At 43.8% G+C, this 16775-nt stretch overlaps 1 protein-coding gene across 2 annotated transcripts in view; it reads left to right on the plus strand.

Annotated features, from left to right (window-relative positions):
• Nucleotides 1–16775, plus strand: part of CPNE4 (copine 4) — a 499943-nt gene that overhangs the window by 456731 nt on the left and 26437 nt on the right. For both annotated transcript variants that reach the window (XM_043595404.1, XM_043595405.1), the window contains exons 9-11: nt 1833–1919; nt 5194–5253; nt 16064–16197. In XM_043595404.1, coding sequence (XP_043451339.1) covers nt 1833–1919; nt 5194–5253; nt 16064–16197 — 281 coding nt within the window. The remainder of the gene's footprint in view (nt 1–1832; nt 1920–5193; nt 5254–16063; nt 16198–16775) is intronic.

Raw genomic sequence — 16775 nt, forward strand, 5'->3', positions numbered from 1 at the left:
AACAAAACAGGGTTGGAGATGTCCTGATTTCAGATTCAGTTTGACTCTTCTCTCTTCCTCTCTTCCTCTCTTCCTCTCTTCCTCTCACCCTCTCTTCCTCTCACCCTCCCTTCCTTCCTTCCTTTCTCTTTTTATTTCCTTCCTTTTATGGAAGGAGTTTTAGAGAGCCCTTAGCCAGTACAGGATTCCTTTCTTCCTAACTCTTACATTGTTGCCCAGTCCCTACTGGAACTTCCCCAGTGTTGAGAAACTACTGTTCTCAGTTATCTGTTGCTGAGGAACAAATTAGCCCAAAACTTCCCGGTAGAAAACAATGATCATTATTTACTCACAATTGTTGGCAATTTAGGCTGAGTTCACCTGGGGCAGCATCTCACCACTCTACATGATGTCAGCTGAACTCACTCATGCATCTGTGCCTCCGCAGCTGGGATGGCCGAGATGTTTCTCATGTACTCTTTTATTCTCCAGGAGAGCAGCCTAAACTTTTTTACATGGTGGTAAAAACCTCCCAGCAGCAAGAGGATGGCAGGCCCCAATGCCCAGACACTTTTTAATCCTCTGCTCATACCACTTTTGCTAATGTCCCATTGGCCAAAACAAGTCCCATGACTAACCTCACCGTCATTGTGGGAGGGAACTGCACAAATACACAGACACTGAGAGGAATGGGTCACTGGGAGCCAATGCTGCTTCGGTCTACCCCACTCACATCTGCCTGAGAAACTGCTTTATTTTCAGGGGGTGCCTGGGTGGCCCAATCACTTTAACGTCGGACTCTTAATTTTGGCTCAGGTCCTGGTATCACGGTTCGTGAGATCGAGCACTGTGTCACAATGCAGAGCTTGCTTGGGATTCTCTCTCTCCCTCTGTCCCTGCCCCACTCTCTTTCTTTCTCTCTCAGAATAAATAAATAAACTTTAAAATGTTTTAAAAAGAAAGAAATTGCTTTACTTTCAGATACCGCTAATTGTCAGAGAGTGAAAATTGGTCTCCTGAGTGGAAATCCAAGGATCCAGCTCCCACAGAATGGTGGGCAAGAGTTTTCAGTGGCTCTTGGATGTTTGACTTGAAGTTGATTTTGTCACATGAAGTCTCCTGTAGGCTTGAAAGGTTGATATCTGTTCTCCTAAAGCCCCTCTTAGCTCCCAGCTACCTCCTCAGTTTCCAGCCACTCCTGCAGCTCTGATACTATCCCTCAGAGAAGCCCCTTTGGAGATCTGTTGTGTCCCTGGTGTGATATGTATCACTCTATTATTTTAGTTCTCAGGGAAGTTCTGTGCAAACTCATCATTATCCCCACTAATTTCCTATAGTCAGCACTCACTGTCTCTCAGTTTTCTGACCTTTTAAGCTAATTCCCACGCACTAAGACTCAACAGTGTGTTACTCAACAGTGTGTCTACAGATGTTTCCTTCCCTCTGGTGCTTGATTTGATCCTATTAATAGAAAGCATTTATAAGTACCAGGCACTTTTTTAAATGTGTTATGTGGATTAATTATTAAATCGTCACAATAATCCTATGAGATAGATACAATTACCAGCTCCATTTTACAGAGGAGATATCCAAGGCATAGAGGAATCAAGTAATTTGCCAAGGGTCGCACAGCTGGAAGTGGAGGGACCGGGACTGGAACCAGGCAGCCTTATATCAGAGTCTCACTCAGCCACGCCTCCTTAACCACCCTCCCTCAGAATGCAAGGGTTATCCCGCAGAAACCATTTGTCAGCCCTCAGATCCATGTGCCGTAGCACCTGGGGGCTTGGCTTCATGGAATGACTCCACTTCTTCCTAAGCAGGCTCTCTTGCTGTGGCCCCTCTTGTTGCAGGTGCAGTGGGAGTGCATCAACCCCAAGTACAAAGCCAAGAAGAAGAACTATAAGAACTCGGGCATTGTGATTTTGAATCAGTGCAAGGTACGTACATAGCCCTTCTCTTTCAGGAGTATGAAGCTAGGGCTGTCTGGGAGGAAGAGCTCAGACTGTGTGGCCAGAGGGAGAAACTGTCAAGGAGGTGTAGTGTTTTTTGTAATAAAAAACATAAAGTCCATGTTATAATGGATGTGGAGTGAAAAACATAAGTGTGGGTGGTCTTGGAGCTGTGGTGGCCCACTGCCACCATCCCTTCTGCAAAGACAGTCATACCCTCAAAGATGGGGAGTCCTGGTCACATGTCAGGCTCTTCTCTGTCCTGACAGCACCAGAGGGAGATCCCCCAAAAGGGGAAGACAACATTTCCAGAGCTCCTGCTATGCACCTGTCACAGTGTTCAGTGCTTTATATGTGGTGCCTCACCCATGCCGAAAGGGTACTGTGAAAACAAAGCAATAGAGAAAGATTAGAAGGCCTCGAAATTCCTCCCAGAAGGGCTCTAACTTCACAGAAAATCCCAGATGCTAGTAATCAAATCTCTTAAATCATAGCTGAAAATAATTCTGGCATTGGTTGAGTACTTACTATGTGAGAGTAACTATGATGAATTCTGTTTAACTTGTATCATAATGCTGAGATTTCTGCTGTCAACTGAGATCATGTAACTAGTCACACACATGGTAAGTTTAAGAGCTGAGATTTTAATCTATGCATGTCTAACTCCACCATATACAATTTGAATGCCATCTAGTTTCTCTCTGTGTATGTCAGCTTCCTTTTCCCAGATTGGCTTCTCCCTGGCTGCCAGGAGCTGTGGGAGCATATCCTCTCATAGCAAGAGCAATAGTAGAGGAAAGACTGATATGCCCACCCCTTGAACCAATCAGTGTATTAAGATTGGCCATCTAGGATCATTGTATTAATCATGTCTTTTATTTTCTATACTTTTTTGATGCATTAACATCTCTGGGCCTTGTGGGCTGGGTAGGAACTTCTCCCAGGGTTAGCTAATTCCTATAGATAGCCAACAACTTGCTTGTGAGCCTGCCTTTGATATGCAGACCAACCAATCCAGAGCCCATACCCCCAACCACCTCCTTTATCAAGCTTACACACACACACACACACACACACACACACACACACACACACTATTCCTCTGTCCCTATATCTCTCTGGGTCCAGGCTTTACATAATTAGAGACCACCCCTATAGCCCAGAGTCACCAAAAGTATCCAAACTCTCCAATCCTAAACCAATTTAACTGCTGACCATACCCCACTCATTCCTTCCCATGATAAAACACAATAAAGACTTCCACCCACACTTTCCTCTCAATCTTTCTGCCTTCTGACTGACCCTAGTGCTTTCCCATGTGGCCCCTGAGTGGCATGACATGCCTCCTACCCTTTGGGGAACTCTGGGTAATAAACTCTTCTTTGAAAGGCAGTTGTCTCTGGTCATCTCCCCTATCTATACAAATCAAATCCCAGGCACATTCAAAACATCCCTGTGCCCAGGGAAGCAGGAGAAAAGATGTGGATGAACCACTTCAGTGGTTGTCTGTCTCCTTAAGGTGCCTGTGATAAGTCTGTTTTGATTCTCCATGAATTGATCTTACAGTTTAGTGCTTAGGGGCCAATATTATTCAACTCGTTCCCAAGTTCTTATTTCCTGGGTACATAGACAATAGTAGGGTGTCCCAACCATCAAGCAAACCATTGCCAAAGGGAGCCAGGAGCAGGCACTATTCAGGGGGCCAAGTGAACACCAGCCCTGAAAAAAGTCTGCCAAGAGATGTGTGCCACCTAGAGGTGGTACCTAGAGACACCAACACGAGATCTTGTGGGTCAGTCTCTGAGAAGCTGCCCTGAGCATCAGATGAAATCTGAAAATTGAGGGTCAAAAATCACAGTTACTCACTGTCCAGGTTAAAGTGGCCAGATGACAAACTTCATGACTGTGGGTATCGTGTCTGTTTTTCTCATCACTATATCCCTAGCATCTAGTGCATAGTGGCAGCTTTGTTAAATAAAATTTAAAAATTTATTGTTAAATAAATGAATGGATGAATATCACCAAGGGTCAAGAAGCAGAATCATAAGGAAGCAGAAATGAAGGCCAAAAATTGGTATGGCACATGAGAACACTGATAATCATGGTTAGGCAAAAAACAGAGACTATGCTGACTTCCAGCACAGAGGTCTAAAGGATGGACTATGCAGTCCATTTGCCACCATTTGAGTCCCACCTCCACCTTCTACTAGGTAGGTGATCTTAGCCTCAACTTCCTCCGCCACAAAGATGGCACAGTAGAAATAATAGCTCCACCTTTACAGGGCTGTCCTAAGAACTAAATAAAATTATGGATGTTAAGTCCCTGACTTAGAGTTAGTCATTGCTGTTCATGGCATGGCAGGAATCTAATGAGTGGGAAACAGCCAGTAAAGGCCTTCTCAGGTAATTGCAATCCTGAAGCAGCTAACCTAGATTACTTGTGGTATTAAGAATGTTACCAGGACTGGAACTTAGACTGGGGAGCAAGAGTGAAGCCTAGTGTGAGACTTTATTAATTCCGAAACAGTGGTGTCCCTTGAAAATATAGTGTTAGCTCTCCCTGGAGGCATGCATGACCCAAAAGAGGGGAGCAGGGCATGAATATCTGCAGCCCTCACAGGGCCATCTGAATTAGGCATTGCTTTCTTTCTCTCCTATAAAATCAAAATTGGAACAATTAAGCATCTGACTCTTGGTTTCAGCTCAGGTCATGATCTCATGGTTTCGTGGGTTTGACCCCACGGTAGGCTGATGCAGAGCCTGCTTGGGATTCTCTCTCTCCCTCTCTATCTGTCTCACCCCCAGTTATGCTGTGTCTGTCTCCCTCGAAAATAAATAAACTTAAAAAAAAATAAAATCGGGGTGCCTGGGTGGCTCAGTCGGTTAAGCGTCCGACTTCAGCTCAGGTCATGATCTCACAGTTTATGGGTTCGAGCCCCACATCGGGCTCTGTGCTGACAACTCGGAGCCTGGAGCCTGCTTCGGATTCTGTGTCTCTCTCTTTCTCTGTTCCTCCCCTGCTCTCACTCTGTCTCTCTCTCTCTCTCGCTCTCTCTCAAATAAATGCAGATTTTTAAAAAATTAAAATATATTTATAAAAAAATGAAATCAAATCAAAATCAACTGACCTATCTCTTCCCCACAGATGTCTTTCTGCTCTTTCTTCTAGGTTAGCAGTCCAATGCCAAAGACTAAGCTTCCACTCCATAAGGAAATAGATCATGCTGTTACTAAAACGATTTCCTCTCCTCCTCCAATGCAGATCCACAAGATGCATTCTTTCTTGGACTACATCATGGGCGGCTGCCAAATCCAGTTTACAGTAAGTTTTTTCCACATTTGTTCATATTCATGGAGCAAGGTGTGGGGCATGGTGGAGGGTTGTGGGAATGTGGAGACAAAAATTTATTAAAACCCTTGGTCAGCTTTTTTCAGGTCTCATTGCTGAAATATTGTATGATATAATTTTTTTTCTTTTCTTTCTTTCGATATAATTTTTTTTTATTTAAAAATTTTTTTTTCAACGTTTATTTATTTTTGGGACAGATAGAGACAGAGCATGAACGGGGGAGGGGCAGAGAGAGAGGGAGACACAGAATCGTAAACAGGCTCCAGGTTCTGAGCCATCAGCCCAGAGCCCGATGCGGGGCTAGAACTCACGGACCGCGAGATCGTGACCTGGCTGAAGTCGGACGCTTAACCGACTGCGCCACCCAGGCGCCCCTCGATATAATTTTTTTTAAAGTGAGTTCATACTTCTGTTTTCTCCAGTGACTATGGCTGTCAGGAAGTCATATCAGAAAAGTCATGCCACTCAACCTCAGGTGGTTTGGGAACCCTCCTCATGCTTCCCATTCTTTCAGTAACTTCATGAGGCATGGGGCAGTGGGCATATTGCCAGATCCCATTACCTGGTGAGTAGGAATTGGAAGGAAGTAAGCCACTCTGGTAAGTCCCACTGACCCAAGGCAGATGCAGCCCAAAGACCAGCACCAATGCCATGCCCAAGGGTCAGTGCCACGAGTAAGCCATCCAAATGGTTCATCAGGCAACGAAAAGGTGAATTCCAAAAGATTGGAGAATTAGGCTTTCAAAGTTGAGAAACAGAGTGTCTAGACTCAGTGGGTAGATCAGGGATCATTTCCTAAATATAATCTGTGAACCCATAGGATTTATACACTCTAATGATTTGAGTGGGTAGGCTGGGTCTCTTTAAGGTGCCTGGTAGGCCAAGCTTATGAATCCATCTGCCCTTGAATAACTTACTTTCAGTGGCCTAATATTCAAAACCCTCCCAGGTTTGGACATATGTGACCTCCAGAAAGAGGATCCCAGATGGCAAGGATAGATCTGCTAAAACCTATGGGAAAGCAACACGGCAAACAAGAGAACAACAATCTGAACAGCTTCTGCTCCCCATCTTGCAGATGTGTACTCATGAAGGTCAGCCCTGTTTAGCTCCCTTGACTGGATCAGTCATGTGAGAAAAGCAAGGCAGATGGGTTTAAATTTTTTGTCCAGGTTTGAGCCCAAGAGAGTAGACAGGACCAGTGTATTTCTGGGACGGGGACAGCAGTACTCAAAGGACTAAAAGGAGCTGCAAGGGGTTGAGAAAAGCGGTAGTTTTATAGACTGACCTCTCCTTAGCTAGAAGCCTATCCTCTAATCTCAGAAGGGTCTGCCTATATCTTCTCTAAACTTGGGGCATGGTTCACTTACTCCTGAATAGGTATGGGTTAATTATAGAATTTGGTCATTTCTTTAGAGTCTAAGGCACACCCACCCAGCCCTCCTGCATGCATACTGGCACGTACAGAAAGTAGCAAACATGTTCATCGTGAGCACACACATCTAACTCCAGCTGTCCTATGGGTTCACTGTCGCACTGATGTATACACATAGAGGTAGAGACGCCAGCAATGTCATATAGGAGAGCTCCTGGAAATAGTGTCCCACAGTCTTAGGCAAAGGAGCAATTCAGGAAACTATTTATAGGTTTTCAAGGGAGAGCACTATTGATTTGGTTTGGAGTCTATAGATTCCATGCACTCGAACAACTCTATTCAACCTTCAGGGGCTTGCTCTGCCCTTGGAGTTGTGCTGCAAAGAACCAGCCCCCATGAACACCAGAAGTTTATCCCCACAGGGTCCCTAGCTCCACAACCTGCGTCCACGTGGCTTGCCTGACCCAGGCTGGCCCTCCCCTCCTTTCTCACCCCTGCTGATCCTCCCCAGCTGAGGAGGTACCACCTTAATGTATGTACCACTACTTCTCAGCTCCAGCTCCTTCTCCCTCCCTTAGCAGTTCAGTCTTCCTGAAACTCTTTGAATTGTCCTTTTATTAAGCTCTCCTGGATCATCCCTTCTGAGTGGGCCATTTGTTTCCCATTAAGACCCTGGCCAGTACACTTTACAAACAGGGGCTGAGAGAAAGCTTTTGCACTTTCCACAGATGCCTGGTGCTTTTGACTCTACCTTAAGAATGTCAAAAGTGGAGCATCTTCTCCTTCCGGTGCCAGGCTGATGTGTATTAGGTACTTTTATTGAATTACAATGGATCAAACCCTAACCTTAAAGGAGAGGGAAGGATGAGGAAAAACAAGAAACCTGATGAATAAGTATGATACTAGTTTTGGCTTCAAAAAGCATCCTATGAACTTAAATGTCTATGCATCCATATAGCCTAATGATAAATACCAAAACCTTATTTGGGTTAATATGCATAAATGGGGTATATTTAGGGGAGTATTGGAGAAGTGGTTTGGATTAAGAATTTGAAGGGCAAGGGCGCCTGGGTGACTCAGTTGGTTGAGTGGCTGACTCTTGATTTTAGCTCAGGTCATGATCTCACAGTTTGTGGGATCGAGTCCTGTGTCAGGATCTACATTGACAACGCGGAACCTGCTTGGGATCCTCTCTCTCCCTCTCTCACTGCCCCTCTACCTCGCTTGCACTCTCTCTCTCTCAAAATAAATGAATAAAGTTTTTTAAAAAAGAATTTGAAGGGCTTTTAATTTTGAAGTAATATGGTGGATAAGGGAATGTTCAGAAGAATCTTGAGCAGGACATTGAAGCAGCTGGGCACATGCTTTAGGGAACCAAATCTGGGAGTGTTTGGTGGAAGGCATTGAAGGTGGTGAGGAAATTATGAAAGAAACGCAAGCAGAGGGGCGCCTAGGTGGCTCAGTCGGTTAAGCGGCTGACTTCCACTTTGGCTAAGGTCATGATCTTGCAGTTTGTTTGTTTGGCCCCAGTCCAGCTCTGTACTTACAGCTCGGAGCCTGGAACCTGCTTCGGATTCTGTCTCCCTCTCTCTGTCTCTCTGCTCCTCCCCCACTTGTGCATGCTCTCTCTCTGTGTGTCTCTCTCTCTCTCTCTCTTTCTCTCTCTGTCAAAAATAAATAAATAAACAAAGAGATGAAGCAAGAAGAGATTAACCATCCTGAGGACAAGTAAGAAGAGGCTAAATTAGCAGGACAACAGTAGGAGAGGCACTGTGGAAAGAGAGTCCCATAAGCCTTGGCCTATGATCGATCCAATGAAGAGACAGAGGGCAAGGGAGGATGATGAGTCCAGAGGACTCAGATCTTTTGTGCCTGACTGACAAAGCATGGTGATCCTATTCATGGCAATATGGAAATCGAGAGGAGCCGCCGACGAGATGATGGATTTTATTTTGGACATGATGGAGGTACTTTCAGGCCTCTCAGTGTCGAGATGGCACTTATAAATATGGTCCTAGGTTTCAGGAGAGAAGTAGAAGCTGCACACATATGGGTTTGGATGAGATGGCCAGAGAGAAGAAAACAGAGAAAAGGTGTCTCAGGGAATTATAGAAGATCTCCGTCAGGCAGCAAGGAGAAGAAGGGAAACCCATAGGAGGAGAAATGCCAGAGGATAAGGTCCAGGACGGGGCAGTAACCCAAATGACCAGAAAGAAAATATTAAAAGATCAAGGGCAATAATCCCATATGCAAGAAGGTGAAGAATAAAAAACTGGGTCATGTGATAAAGAGGCACATATCACCTTTTGAAAGAGCAATTTCAGCAGTATGAGAGGGAGACCCAGAAGTTAGGGTCTAAACAGAAGGTAAAAGAACTGTTCATTGAAGAAGGTTGGCAACAAAAGGCCATATTTCATTCTTTCTCATTGCCAAGTAGTATTCCATTGTGTATATAAACCACAATTTCTTTATCCATTCATCAGATGACGGGCATTTAGGCTCTTTCCATAATTTGGCTATTGTTGAAAGCGCTGCTATAACTATATATTTTCACTCTTATGTGGATCCTGAGAAATTTAAGACCATGGGGGAGGGGGAAAAAAAGTCAGAGAGGGAGGGAGCCAAACCATAAGAGACTCTTTAAAAACTGAGCATATGCTTCAGATTCTGTGTCTCCCTCCCTCTCTGCCCCTCCCCCATTCATGCTCTGTCTCTCTGTGTCTCAAAAATAAATAAATGTTAAAAAAAATTTAAAAAAAACTGAGGATAAACTGAGGGTTGATAGGGGGTGGGAGGGAGGGGAAACTGGGCGATGGGCATTGAGGAGGGCACCTGTTGGGATGAGCACTGGGTGTTGTATGGAAACCACTTTGACAATAAATTTCATATAAAAAAAAAGAAGTTTGGCAAGATGGGGCAAGAGAGGAAAAGGAGGATAGCAACTTGAGTATCAAAATAGGGGAGGTTTCAGGCTAGAATCTTACCATAAGCAGAGAAGCCTCAGTGGAGTGAACAAGATTAACAATGCCAAAAAGAGCCCTAGTCAATGATTCTTTTTTGGTCAGCGGCACCACTTGAGAATCTGATACACAATCCATATCCTCTCCCTGGAAAATGCACACACCCGATTTTGCATGCAATTTCAGGAGGTCAAGGGCGCTCTTGAGGACATTTCATCTCCTCATGCAAATCCTCGGGTCATAAGACCTGGAGGGCAACCGTCAGAGGGCAGACTTGGAGGAGGTGGATGGAGGTGGAACAGACTAGAGGGCAGGGGTGGGGGCTGCAGGAGGAGTTCACTGTGTTTGGCACATGGCAAAGCAGCCAAAAATAAAATTAGATAACTAGAATTTCACACACAAAACACAAAATTATAGACAGCACAGAAGAGACAGGCACCATAAGGTGTTTGGAAAGAAAATGGTAGAAGAGTTCACCATTTCCTTTGAAAGTTATTGCTTTCCCAGATGCATAAAGATGCACTTTGTAAAACAGATTTTCAGGGATAAGCTGTATGTAAATTACAGCACTCATTTAGGTGGATTATGATAAAGTCATTTTATTTATTTTTTCTTAAATATGAAATGTATTGTCAAATTGGTTTCCATACAACACCCAGTGCTCATCCCAACAGGTGCCCTCCTCAAGGTCAATCACCCACTTTCCCCTCCCTCCCATCCCCCATCAACTCTCAGTTTATTCTCAGTTTTTAAGAGTCTCTTATGGTTTGGCTCCCTCCCTCTCTAACTTTTTTTTTCCTTCCCCTCTACCTTGGTCTTCTGTTAAGTTTCTCAGGATCCTCATAGGAGTGAAAACATATGGTATCTGTCTTTCTCTGTATGACTTATTTCACTTAGCATCACACTCTCCAGTTCCATCCACGTTGCTACAAAAGGCCATATTTCATTGTTTCTCGTTGCCACATAGTATTCCATTGTGTATATAAACCACAATTTCTTTATCCATTCATCAGTTGATAGACATTTAGGCTCTTTCCATAATTTGGCTATTGTTGAAAGTGCTGCTATAAACATTGGGGTACAAGTGCCCTATGATAAAGTCATTTTAAATGATTATAATGATTGATGATAACATAGGGACATGTTTATGACATAACATTAAGTGAAAAAAAGGAATGTAAAGCAGAGCCACCCTATGGTTACAACCAGGTAAAATGTTTATATATTTATATATATGTAGAGAGAGAGATAAAATCTAGAAAGGAAAAGAAACCAAAACATAACTTGCTTGCCAGTGGAATCCTTGAGGAACGAGGATTGTCCTTGGCGGCATCCTTGACCTCCCTAAATTGTGTGCAGAATTAGGTATGTGCATTTTTGGGAGACTGGATATAAATCTTGTATCAGATTCTCAAGTGGTCCAGGTGACCCTCAAAAATGTATTTTTTCATATTTTCAGATGGCCATTTTTATTATTTCTAATTTTTTTAACATTAAGGATGATGTTGCTTTCCTTTATCTCTGATTTTGTAGTCTACATTTTGGCAATATAATATTGCTATAATAAGCTGAATGTGGCTCCTCCCATATTAACCTTCAGCCTAAAGAAAAAGAACACGTATTACAAGGTGGCCAGCTATTCCTATTTCTCAGGAAATCTTTCCAACACTAACACATGTCCACACTGTGTCCCAGTTTAAGTTTTACATCTTTATATCCCAGACTAAACACTGGTGGACTCTGGTATAGACCTCTGAGAAAAGAGAATGAGCCCTGGGTTGAAGAGGGGAATGCTTTGCAGTCCGCAGGAAATGAACGGGGTGACCTCAGGAGTCCTTTCCATCAGGTCTAGGTTCCTATTTCTTTGCCCACAGTGGCGCTTTGAGGAGGTAGAAAAGCACAAGAGTTTAATCTGTCAATTAAGAAATGGTTCAGACTGAACGGTATCTCCACCTACAAGGCTTATTGTTACAGATCCAAATTGTATACAAATATAAAACAAACAAGCAAAAAACAAATCTCTTGCCCCAGCAGACGATATGGCAAAGGTTGACTGCACGTTGATTGCAGAGAGATTAGGCAACTAACCAGAGGTTGGTTCCCAGCAGCTTCGCTTAGAAAACACCCAAGAGGGGGCGCCTGGGTGGCTCAGTCGGTTAAGCGTCCGACTTTGGCTCAGGTCACAATCTCAGGATCCGTGAGTTTGAGCCCCGCGTCGGGCTCTGGGCTGATGGCTCAGAGCCTGGAGCCTGCTTCCGATTCTGTGTCTCCCTCTCTCTCTAACCCTCCCCCATTCATGCTCCGTCTCTCTCTGTCTCAAAAAATAAATAAACGTTAAAAAAAAAAATTAAAAAAAAAAAAAAAAAAAGAAAACACCCAAGAGGTTTCAAATGGCTTGTTTATCACAGGCAGAGAAGGGAATCTGAGGAGTGGGCTTGTTTTGTGTAGAAGCTAAAAATGTCCAATGATAGATGCTCATCACTGGCTTCCAGCCTTTTCTAGGAAGCAGCTCTGCACTGGGGACTTGGTGGCAATGGAGGGAAAATTTCACATTCCTACTTTACAAGGTCTTGCAAAGCTGCTCCACAGCTCTGCTTAATGATGAGCGAGGCCTCCTGGGCAGAAGGGGAGAGCAACGGGCGGGTGCCTATTCTTGGACCGCCTGCTGGGAAGATTGGAGCACATACCAGAACCACAGGCTTTCGTAAATGCTTCATATCAGAAAATGAAAACGTAGCCGCTCTGCAAGCTCACCAGCATTCAGGAAGCAGGCGTCAGCAGCCACCTCCACAAACTGGCATTTTTCAGTCATTTCCTTGCTTTTATTTCTCAACTTAATCCCGTCTTTCACTGCCTCCCTGTTGCTTTTTAAAATAAATCTAACCTTTCACTCTGTTCTCCTTCCACTAATGCTAACTTAAAGAGCACAGAGAATTCTTGGTAGAAGGCCACCTCCTGAAGATATTTTATCTCCAGCTTCATCGGGGCGACTTTAGAAACCATCACTTGCCAGGGAAACAAATCTTTCAGCTGCTGTGTACTTAAGACTGTCCATTGCTTTCTAGTCAATGATAAAATATTTTTGTAATGAGGAATGGGAACTATAGAAAGGGGTGGGTGGTAAGGATCATTGATTTATTTCCTTTTTCACCATGTAATTTTTAAGTTCATACCTTTCCCCAAAGCTCTATCAGAGTCTCCAGAGCTAGAATGGCCTCTGTGGTTGTCACAGATACTGGGGCCATCCCCATGGGAAAAGTGGAGCCCTGCCCCCACCTCCTGCAAAGGTCTGCCTACAGAAAAAAAAATTAAAATTTCCATCAGGCTTGTTTGTATGTCTAAACAGCACCACCAAGAGCAGGCAGCCCAACACCAACCTTCTAACAGTGATCTTTAGGTGGTTCCATTTTCCTCTAGATGTCGTTTTCATTTCCAAAGAAATGTGGCTACTCCCTTTCTCTAACTGGCATCAGTCGGTCACCAAATCCTGTTCATTTTCTATCCTTAATATCTTTGGTCACAATCCCCTTCTCACCATCACCTCTGCCCCACACTAGTTTGTTAGGCATAACAGAATTATTCCAAGCCTGGGGATGAAGAGTTGATAGAAATGAAATGACAAAATAGGGCCAGAATGAAGAAGCAGGAGAGTAGAGAGGCGCCTACAATGCAAAATTTAAAAAGAGGCAATCACTCTCAAGATTGTGCAAATGTAGGGTCAGCTGGGAATGAAGTCCTTCTTGAATTGACACCCTCGTCACCAGTCTTACCTTCCCTTGGTCCCAACCCTATGATGTGTGGCTTTATTTTAAAGTGTATTGTTGCCAAAATCTGTGTATGTTCACCCAGACATTATACACACTTCTTCCCATAACACAACATACTCATTCGGGTGTTATATCTGGGCTTGCATGCTGCCACTTGGTGCCTGCATACTTGGAGGATCTTGCCCATGCCTGGGGAGGAAAGGGGGACATTTAAGTTTCTTGAGTTGTCATTTTTCTTTATGGATGTTTTCTCCCTCTGGTGTTTATATGACCTGATTTTACTCTCTGGTTTTATATCAAGACACCAGCATGTTTTTCGCATTATGGAATACCCTTGACACTCAGGTAATCAACACACAGGACAATTTTCAACGTTTTTTTTTTTTTTTTTTTTTTTTGGGACAGAGAGAGACAGAGCATGAACGGGGGAGGGGCAGAGAGAGAGGGAGACACAGAATCGGAAACAGGCTCCAGGCTCTGAGCCATCAGCCCAGAGCCCGACGCGGGGCTCGAACTCACGGACCGCGAGATCGTGACCTGGCTGAAGTCGGCGCTTAACCGACTGCGCCACCCAGGCGCCCCCACACAGGACAATTTTCAACTGCAGCCTCAAGAAGCATAGGTAAAGGATTGTGGTGATCCTTGATGAAGAACATCATAAACACACACACACACACACACACACACACACACACACACATTAATTGCCCTGTTTCTACATTTTACAACTGTTTTGATTATAACTGTTCATTCAAGGCCATTCTCTCCTAAATTACTCTAGCTGCCTTGTAGCTAGTGTCCCTACTTCCAAGCTAAATCCTCTCCATTCTTTATAGTCATAAACATACCCATGTGACAATTTGGCATACTAGCCACAGCCTTATGTTTTCTTTGGGGTATATGGTGGCATAATGGAGGAAAAGCCTTTGGAGCTGTATAGACTGGGGTGTGAACCCAGCTCCATCACCAGGAAATTTCATCACCTGTGGGCCTCAGGGTCTTCATCAATGAAAAGGAATAACAATCTCTGCCTTCCAGAGTTCTTTGATGAAAATAAAATAACATAATACCTGGAAAGCAGATAGCACAGTGTCTGATACAGAGTAAGGTTTTAACAAGGGCTAGTCCTCTCCCCTTTGTTATCTAAAGTAAGAGCATCTCAGGGGTAGGAAAGCACCTTGTAGTTTTTCTGCACATGACCTTTCCTTTTGAAACATTATTAGTATTAGCATCTTATCAGCTGGTACTCTCTTGTTGAAAACATCTGGTTATTCCAAAAATAGAATTTGCATCCTGCTTAAATTTCTTTTCAACATAATCCTGGGAGAGGTGAAGAAGAAAAGGGGAAACAAAATCAGTGATGATAAGAAATAACTTCATGAAAAAAAAGGGGGAGTGTAAGCGAACTCCTGGTAGCCTATTGCTTTTCTTCTTCTAGTCATGTGGATTGGATTGCAGCATTACAGTATAAGGTGTGGCTGACATTTTCCCCTATCAACCTTACTCTTATAGGCTGATCTCTCAGAAGCAGAAACAGAACACAAAGCACCTTTTCTCTGTCCTTCCAGAAATAACATCCACCCTAAATAAACCCAATGGGATATTCCAATTATTTGTCATAATGGAATGTTGTCAAATAATATGCATGTAGCATTTCCCATCTGCAAGATTATAAGAGAAAATAAAGCCTCTCTGTCATTAGTAAGTGGATTCAGCTGAGCCCTGAAGAGAAAGGGAAGACACAACAGGAACATCTCTGTCTTTTACTACAACTCCTTTTGTTTTAATTCCCCCATCCTTTCTCTCTACCCCCCACCAAGCTAAAGTTTTTTTTGTTTGTTGGTTGGTTGGTTGGTTGGTTGGTTTGGTTTTTTTGAGAGGTGTTTGCTGGGCTAACTTTTATTTAAATGGTAATGATGCTAGAAACCAGAAGAAATGTTTCTTCTCAGTTTAGCACTCTCCAGGCTTGAGCCTTTTGTTGTTTGTTGATGTTAAGAGTGTTAAGTGGGTCAACTTTTATTTAGATAATGATGCCAGGGGTCAGAAAAAATCTCAGAAGTTCAAAGATAGTATCTCCTTGGTGACAAGGCAGAGGATTCCCTTTTCTGCTTCCCACCGACTATGCCATAGCATTCAGCTTCTTCTCTGGTATAGGCAGGACTTCTCGCTGAATGCCTCACTCAAAGCTGCTTCTTGCAAAAAATTCATTATAACCACTTCAATACGTCTCTCTGCAACTGGCTGCACATGAAAGTATGACAATGGCGTTCTTCTATAGACCACATCTTTAACCCAGAATGTAGTTTTAAGGGATTTTACCTCTGCCTCACAAACAGAATTGTCCTGCCTGAAGAGCACAGGACTCTTTTCTTAGTGAATTATGAACTGAGGGGTAGATATTCCATCCTTCCTCTTGCTGCCTGGCAACGTGGATCAGCAGTGGCTGGGCTTTCTAACCTCCGTGTCAATCTCAAGTTCTGTTTTGGGATTGGGGGAGAGGAAAATGGAAGACTACAGAAATGGCCTCAACCAGATTAATAACTTCTCTCACTTTCCTTCTTGGCAGGGTACGCGATGTGCTGCTTTTTCCCATCCCTGGCCATGTCTTTTGTGTGGCTGGTCACAATTCCTACCAGATGCATTCACTTTAAACCTACCTGTTCTCCTATTTTCTCTTCCAGGTAGCTATAGATTTCACTGCCTCAAATGGGGACCCCAGGAACAGCTGTTCCCTGCACTACATCCACCCTTACCAACCCAACGAGTACCTGAAAGCCTTGGTGGCTGTGGGTGAGATTTGCCAAGACTATGACAGGTACAAGACCTCCGGTCATCCCAGGTCTTATCATCTCTCTGTGGGTTCTGATGGTCCCTGGATGATCCTTGGCAGGAAAACATATGTGCAGTCAGCAGTTACCCATACTGGGCTCATGAAGCCACAGAATAGAACCTTGACCCCAAATTTTATCCTCTCCACACCTAGAGAAGCTGAGTTCATGCCATGCTCACCTGGGTCACCAAAACCAAAATATCCTTTCTCAGCTTTCTTATGTGGCTTGCAAAACTACTTTCCATCTTGTGAAGTTTCGGAATGGGTCTTGCTACTCAAAGTTTGGGCCGTGGACTAAGCAGCATAGCACCACCTGGGAACTTAGAATCCTGAGCCCCACTCCAGACCTATTGAATCAGAATCTGCATGTTAACAAGATTCCCAGATGATTTGTGTGCACTTTGGAGTTTGAGAAGCACTGGTTTATTGGACATTTTTGAATCTAACCCTCACATTATACCTTATGTTGTAGGTATTGTTTAACAGAAGAGGAAAGAAAGCTGGGCAGGGAGGTTAAGCTGTGCACTGTCACTCAGCCTGAGGCAGGATTTGAACTGAGATCT

This window comes from Prionailurus bengalensis, chromosome C2, assembly GCF_016509475.1.
Source record: "Prionailurus bengalensis isolate Pbe53 chromosome C2, Fcat_Pben_1.1_paternal_pri, whole genome shotgun sequence".
Taxonomy (NCBI): Eukaryota; Metazoa; Chordata; class Mammalia; order Carnivora; family Felidae; genus Prionailurus; species Prionailurus bengalensis.